Source organism: Zerene cesonia, chromosome 6 (genome assembly GCF_012273895.1).
Source record: "Zerene cesonia ecotype Mississippi chromosome 6, Zerene_cesonia_1.1, whole genome shotgun sequence".
Lineage (NCBI taxonomy): Eukaryota > Metazoa > Arthropoda > Insecta > Lepidoptera > Pieridae > Zerene > Zerene cesonia.
In genome coordinates this window covers 1,496,530-1,505,307 of record NC_052107.1, presented here as the reverse complement: position 1 = coordinate 1,505,307, position 8,778 = coordinate 1,496,530, and the positions used below count along the sequence as shown (strand labels likewise).

General features: G+C 34.7%; 1 protein-coding gene across 1 annotated transcript in view; it reads right to left on the bottom strand.

Moving 5' to 3' along the window:
- Positions 1-8,778, bottom strand: part of LOC119840333 (acetylcholine receptor subunit alpha-like) — a 64,406-nt gene that overhangs the window by 3,218 nt on the left and 52,410 nt on the right. The window contains exon 8 of the mRNA XM_038366892.1: positions 1,357-1,551. Within this exon, the coding sequence (XP_038222820.1) occupies positions 1,357-1,551 (195 nt within the window). The remainder of the gene's footprint in view (positions 1-1,356; positions 1,552-8,778) is intronic.

Below are 8,778 nucleotides of genomic sequence, written 5' to 3'. Positions count from 1 at the left end.
GTCCGGAGGTGAGGACAGGGACCTCCCCCGGGAGAACTAAGGACCGCGGGGGCGCTACTCCCCGTCACCTCGCCACAACATGCCCTGCGGGCTTATTATTATTATTATTATCTACTTCGCATCAAAACTGAAATCTCTGAAAGAAAGAAAGAAAGAAAGAAAGAAAATACATTTAATCACAAATACAACATTTTAGCTTACAACTAATACATTTTAAGAACAATAAAAAAAATTACATTGGATATATTCTAATATTTGGATAGTATTTGTGATAAGGTGGACTTCTCAGCATTTGCCTCTATTCTCAAAAATGTCTTTTCTATATTTTTGTCAAGGTATTTAAATTAAGCATATCGTTCGAAAACAAATAAGAGAGGCAAAACGTCCTGGCAAATTAGGAAATCCAATATTCCACGAAACTTCTTTAAGAATTGCAATACAGAGTCCAATACATAATTCAACGTCCGTCGCATGTCCAATTTATGTGACAAGCCGTTCGAAGCGTCTTTAATTAAAAGCTCATCTGACACGATCGGCTTGGAACTACTACTCGCAGTAATTCATAGACAATTGGACAAGGATTCCTTGAAACAGAAGGATAATTTAACATTCGCTCTTTTCCTCATACGAAATATGGCCTATTAATTGTGTTAGTTACCAGTGCTTTTTGGACTTCAGTACAAGAGCATTAGCTAAAATTTCCCTGTTAAATATACGCTAGTACTCATACTAGTTAGAAAACTTGAGTTAAATGACAACATAACTTTTCCTATGGTTAAGTTGTATTAGACTGTAAAATTTCCATACATACCTGGTTTCTCAAATAGAATCTCATATTTTATTTTATCTATACAATTTGAATTTGCTAATAACAATAGGACATACATAGCAGTTTATTATGCAAGATAAAAAGCACGACATGACAGGAGCACTCTGCGCTAGATCATAAAGTTCACACATGTCCCCAGCAGTACTCTATTGAAGTAATGGCTAGCACGTAGAATGTAACGTGCTTCCCATATTTATATTGATATTTATGAGTGTTATGCATTACGTGGTACATGTTGAAGCTGAGTTAGAACAAGTATTGAAATAAAAGTGACATAGTGAATAGTTTTATCTATCAAAACCTAATGAAATGTGCTTGGAAGTTGCTTTGCCAACAAGTTGTAATGGTCTCTTTATTTTTATTATATTAACACTTATAAACTTTAAAACATCCTCTAATCAATATAGTATATATTTTTTGGATCTATGTATTTATAACTATTATCTAAAGGTAAAAATTCATTAAATACACTATTTCTGTAAAACGCCTGGCAACTTTTTGCCTAATTTATATACACACATACTCACCCTGAATGCACATATGTAGTGTGCGTGAGATCTTCCTTGCTGGGCGTGCGGGTGAGCGGGCGCAGCGGCGTCGCGGGCGGTGGCCACGCGCCCGGCGCGCAGCAGTCGTCATCTGCCGCTGCTAGCCTGTACGGGTATAGGGGCCGCGCAGTGCCCCCGCAGCGGACCACCACGCCGCATGTTGTGAAACGCGATCTGTTATGGGACCGAGTGCAAGCTTGTGTATATGATGTTGCTTGTGTATTTAATGTAGCTATAATATATTATAGGGTGCAGAGGCGAGGTGCCCGTAGCGGGCCACCGCTCTACATGTTTTGAGACGCGATCTATTATAGGACCAAGTGTAGGCATGGTGGAGGGAGGTATGTAGATCAGTATATGACGTAGCTTTTATATTTATTGTTTTTACATTATAATATTATAGTGTTGAGGTACCCGTAGCGAACCAACAAGCTACATCTTTTGATACGCGACTTGTTATCGGATCTAATGTTAAAGTATTGGTATGTTTGTGGGAGGATGTATTAATGAAGCCTCTGCTCTTAATATGCTTTCTGCATTCTGAAGGATTCTGTGCGTGTGCGGACCGTAGATATGTCTTAAGGGTTTGTAACGTTCCTAAATCTCAAGTCGAAATTATACCAGGGAAATTTGCAAATATAGCTAGGTGCTTGCTTTAGTTTATTCAAGCATATCAGACACTAAAACTGGTGAATGTGATGACCCAGCCGTAAATAAAGAAAGTTTCCCAACATACGATCAAGGGTGTACCCTTGTAAAGGATACATACAATCTAGAATATACTAATAACTTCATAATAATTTTTTGTAATAGTTATGTTCTATACAGCGTCATCGAATCTATGAACTGCAGGGCATAAAATATTCTGATTGAAGAATGTAGTTGGAATAATTGATAATATAAGCATTTTAAATATGATTTGATTCTGAAAAACACAACATATAATTTTACATTATCCCTCAGAAAGCATTCCAAAAAATGTTTGTAAGGTACGATAAGGTTGAGGTCATAAATATAATACATGATGGCACTAAAGATATTCTTATTTACGCAAGACTTACGATTTTCTGATATCCAAAGAAGCATATTTTTTCACAGCACTTGATACAGTAAGAGCACTCATGATAGGGCTGCGTGCTTACGTGAGATAACTCAGTTTGACATAATTAGGAGTGAAATAAAAAGCATATACATTTTGATTCAAAAAATTGTATAATTCTTAAATCTACTCGTACTACTCGTATTAAAATTATTGGCATTTTTGTTATGAAATGTAAAGAAAATGAATTTATTGTTGTAATAAACACCAAGTCACAATTTATACCTACACTAGCCAATGTTCTCGTACACTATTGTTAAGTCGCGGCAAAATGTACATATTTAAAATATAATCAATTTGTGTTATCAAAGATATAAAAAAAGTCTTTCTCATTATATAAGTACTTGCAATAAAGTAGATAGCATATTGTACTAACAGCTTCCAATTCTAGAAATGAATCGTTTTATACGAGTAACAGGAAGACGGATTCTGGGAAATCGACTCCCGTATCATTTATCGATTTTATGACGCTCAGATTTATTGAAGGCCCAATATAACAAATATAAGTATAAAGACGTCTGAGAGTCTTATTTTTTCATTATAAAACAAAGACATGTCTCATGAATATACTTATATACGATATATTAATATCTAAGCAACATTCTCCTAATGCCATAAGCTTCAACATAAATAGCCGTCTTAAGAGATTAAGGATGTGGATATGATTGTAGGGGAAAGGTCAGAGATATATCCTATATCATATATGCCTCGGGCATCCCACTATATCGCTCTAAGACCCCTGATGTTATCACACTGTAGTGGATTATACAGTGCGCTTGTTATACTTTTAGATAGCATCCATAATAATAGCAAACTCGTGTCGGACGCCAAGAGGTTTCTCCGGTTTGTGGGACTAAGGACCGTCTCACACGGAATGCTTGAGCAGTTAGCGATAGATCAACATAGATGGACCGCCCTCACAGTAATAGTGTACAGCTTGGTCGTATACTGAAGCGGTTGCATATGCTCGAACGGTTTCGTGTATGTGAGTACGTGGAAGGCAGTAGTTCACTATGCAGTGGCAGCTTAAAGCAAGGATGGTGGACTGTTCCAAGCAGTCTGTGCAAGTCGACCTTTACAAACGCGTATACACGTGTATGCGTGAAGAATGAAGAATATTCGAACTTTATAATTATTAGCCAAAAAAAATTATGAATTGGCATTAAATATTTTTAAAAATAAATTACGTATATCATTACATGGGATACATAAATGACAAAATATTATATATAATAAAAAAGACCTATGAACGTAACGAAATTGTAATTTTTTACACACAACATTTTTTATTATTATTTTGTATACAGTATGGTTTGTTAAGATTTTGCGCACCATTTGCAATATCAGTATATGATGCAACAATACTGAAACACCCTGTAAACAGCTGAACGACAGAGAAATGCAAAAGCTAGGTATTCCTCAACTGCTGGCCACCGAGCCTAGTGGCAAGCGTAATCAGTGAGAGTGAACAAACCTAGATGGCACTTATCTACATCCATTTATCTTCTCCAAATAGTCCGTTAACTAAATCGACAGCGACACTTAATTATATTTTATAAAGGCAAGATAGAGATGTTGCAAATATCGCCTTATTCGTTTAATCAGAAAATACTTTTCTTGGTGGGTGATTTTGTCATAGCATGCTTAGTGCTATCAAGTATCTAGTAAGTTGGTTAAGAAAGTAGAGGTTATTAATAAGATTGAACTACCTAAAAAGTATGCGATGTTATGATAAGCTATCAATGTAAAATCATTTAATGTAGATATCTATACTAATAATAAAAAAGTTTGTATGTTTGTTTGAATGTGCTGATCTCAAACTCTACTGGTTCGATTTGAAATTCTTTCAATGTAAGATAGTCCAGATATTTATCTAGGTTATTGGCAATATAGCATCATGTACGACGCAGATGCGATATAAATGGCCAAGTTATTATCTATTCATCCAACCAATTTTAGTTAACACACGCAGTTGCAGAGTTCGTTATTCAATCCAACTAAACTAGAACAGGTAAATGGTATATTAATTGCGGTAACCAATAATCTATCTCCGATCTGGGCACTCTGAGAGCTATTTAGATAAGCATCACAGCCGCACTGAAGCCGCAAGCACGGCGTAACAGCTTGAATAATGGCCTCCAATCGTCGCGTTTTCAAATGGAATTGGATTACGTAAATATATATGCAATAATCTATTTACACAGTCATGGATTTACTTTATAATTCTTTTCGGTCAAAATGTATTAATGAGGGTATAAAAATATATACGGAGTTCAGATACGGATATTTTACCAAGCAAAAAGAGGACTTCCTCATGCTAAAGTCGCAGTTAGCAAATCTAAGAACACAGTATATAATTTGTTAGAGAGAAGGGTATCTATTAACATCCCTTTAGGTGCCACCCCTAGTGGTCTGATTAATTAAGTTTTATAGGTGAAGTGGGAAAATTGATAGCAGAATTTGAAATACTTGCTTAATTTAGCTGTATATCTATTAACTTTGTTTAAGGGACACGCAATTAACGTTAAGTTAATTAAGTTTGAGACAATTTTGAACTACACATTTTTGCAATCATTTTGCGTAGAAATGGCATCTAATAATTAAAAAGCGATAATACATTTAATAGATCAGGCTAATATTGGTTTTTGGCTGTGAATATAATATAGAATAAATAGAATAATATTAGAAAAAAATAAACGGTTACAGAAAATACCAACAGGACACCAAATCTCACGCCTTGAACCATTTATAATTACGGCTCACTGTGTACATGTAAACATATTAAATTTAATAATTCACTCGTGGCCGTATCGGCACATGTAGGCTCAGCAAGGATCACTAATTACAGAAGTGGCGAAGCAATTAGGAAAGGCTTGTGAGGCTTCGACCGCTTAATTGAACTGTTGACACTGTTTAGTTACCCTTTATTGTATGATTAGCAAATATAGGTCTGATTTAATTTAATCGTTCTGTACGTTATTATTAAGCCATTGGGTTTTTCGGCCGCAACACAGTGGTTATAGATGCAGCCAGTTGGACTAGGCTAGTATTAATTTTATAGAAATTTGGAAAGGAAAATAAAGGTTGTTGTTATCATTACTTTTAAATCTATATTTATAGATAATAGGTTGATGATGTTGCAACGTCTAAAATACTTTGAAATTAATTTCGGGAAAATCAAAGAAAGGTTCATTCAAAGCGCAAATGTCTACTATAATAGAAAATATTTGAATGAAAAGAGTAATTTCAATACGCTTTATTGATAAGCATAGTCAAATAAAATATCACAAATAAATGAATCAGAATCCTTCAGTGGCAAGCGGGAATATAGAATATTTGATTCCTCAAACCGACTACAGGGAAACGTGCGGTCTCATTAACGTCAGAAGCAAACTGAAGTTCAACTATTCATCCACCAGTTCCATCTGTTGGTTAGAGCAGCCTATGTTCTTGTTGTAAATATGATTCAGTTAGTGAATTTATGAACGGAACAGAACAGTTGTATATAGGAGAAGGTTAGGTACCTACGATAGAAAAAAGTGAAGTCCCGTGTCCCCTATGGGGTATGGGGCAGATGATGTTCATCTATTTCACTGATCGATTTTCTTTACGGACAAGTAGGTGATCAGCCTTCTGTGTCCTGCCACACCGAGGCATTTTTTTGTGCGTCCCCACCGGGACTTGAACCCAGGATCCCTCGGTTCTACGCTCACGCGTTAACCACTGTACAGAGGAGACGGTCTACGTACGATAGAGGGTACGCATTATTATCATGGTAACACATCCGCATAATTTTTTTTAATAAATTACAAGAACAATTATAATACAATACAAACTATATATGTATCCTCATCACATCAATAATCAAACACACAGGAGGCATTGAAACAAAAACATGAGTGTATTCGTTGTAAAAGAATAAGAAAATAATAATACTTTATAATATGCGAAAATATAGACATACGAATAAATATCATTCGTAATATAAGATACATAACAGTAAAGCCACATTTTTTATAAGTATTATTTATATTTACGCTATTATACGCTTCAGATAAAGTCTGATAAGTATTTCAAATCTATACTAATATTAAAAAGCTGAAGAGTTTGTTTTTTATTGTTTTTTACTATTGGCTATATATGTACCACGGGCGAAGCCAGGACGGACCGCTATAATTAGATACTAGCGGTGCTCCGCCCGTGGTAAACACCACTCAGAGATGACGGACATATCCAATGGTGAACGATTATTTGAAATCGGTGCAGTAGTTTCTGAGATTAGCACGTTCAAATAAACAAAACCTAGCTTTATATTATCGTAGAATAGATTCACTCCACAATAAAAATTTAAAACACCCCGTTTCGTAAATGGATAAAATTTCAAAAGCCGACGCCGTGGAGAAAATTGAATTTGTTTAAAGCTGTATATCTCGCAGCTAAGGTGATTAACACGCCAGGCGGGAATGTTAATATATTACTGGAATTTCTTTAACTTGTAGCGTGAGCAAAAACTGTAATCCGCGGGCTCGTTACAATTATGTTTGATTTCTGTGTAATTTTATGATACACTCATTTAATGCCTTGGTTTAAGTATACTTTTCATAATGTTTCTGTAATTCATATCGCCCAGAAGCATCTAAAATTGATATGTTCTGTTTATCTATCTGTCAGATAAAATAACGAATAGGTTATGTGTAAAAATATCGAAACCGTTAAATGGACAATAACGTATAAAGAAGTCTTTTTGATAGTAAAAAGTTTTTATTCAATTCTCCTTTTTTGTGATCATCATACAATAAACTTTATTATTTTAGGTAAGTTATAATAAAGATCTGTCCCTCGTATGGTGAACCAATTAATGTTTAAAACGCATAATAGCTGTTGTTGCTACAACGGGTCGTGGTTAGCCACGATGCGTTGTGGTTCTTTTTCTGTGACCACGACGCATTGTGAGCAGGTTTTTCGCCCAATGAGCAATTTCGATCTATCAGTGTAAGATATTTAATATACATTTTGTATATTAACATAAAAAAGCAGTGGTGGCCCCGTGGCCTAGGATTTAAATAGAAAAGTCGGATGTTCGAGACCGAGCGACCAGCCAGGCAATAACTTATTAACGCTCAATATGATAAAAGAACCTCGCAAACAAACCAGCATGTTCAAGAATCCAAAGTTCCACGAAATGTGATGTGCAGGCGCACTTGGTCAGCGTCGTGGATTATGGCTCCCATAGGAGGTCTGTATCGATGATCACATTATCATGAAATATCCCCTTCTTCCTTTGGATTAAAGTATATAATATTTTTATCCTTCCACAATTTCCATAAAAGCCTTTCAATTCATAGATTTTGTTTGACTAAATTGGCTCACGTTCTTATCAAATCTCGGTTTAAATTTTATTGAAGTTTACAAGGAGATAATGATTTATTTGCTACCAGTACCCAAAGAAGGTGATTATGAAAGTTATAATTAATTTACATTTGTTAGCCAAACTGAATTAACAAGTAGGCTATTGTTACCATTCACATATAAGCTTGGAACAAACAATATTTGAATATTATGTTTTAAAATTGAAGAAAACTAAACGATGAATGAAATGTTATAAAGACAATAATATAGCTCTGTGTTATAATGTTTGACATCACAAAAAATCAAATATAGTAGATTAGCCCGTCTCTTACACAAACGATGCCTTTTTTGTTTTGTTTATTGTTTCACTTGTTATTGCTGTCTATGTTTAATTATTATAAATAAATAAATTAACCACGAAACTCCGTGGGGAGAGTCTTTTTTGGAAGACTCCGGATTGTATAGAATGACAACAATTTCCTACCAAACACAATCAATTAATTCAACTATTATTAAAAAGCAATAACATATTAAGGAATAAATTTCTCATGCGATATTTTACTGATAAATCTACGATTAGATATTTATCGGCGTTGGTATTCTACAAATATTGAAATGCATATGAATGATGTCTAGCGACTCTAATGGGCCCGCCTGTTTCACTGATCGATTTTTGATAGATTATTAATTGCACCATATAATATATATAAATACACTATATAATATAACGTGGATAATATTTCACTACAAATTCCTATATAAGCATGGTAGTCACTTAAATAAATAATTGCGATTTGTTGACCTTATTCTATGAAAATCCCGCATGCTTTTTTTATATAAGCAGTGGTAGCTCAATGGTGAGGACCTCGGACTCGCTCGTGGTACATATACTTAGTCTGGCCATAAATACTGTTACACTTAATTATAAAAAAATATTACATTTGAATTTCGAA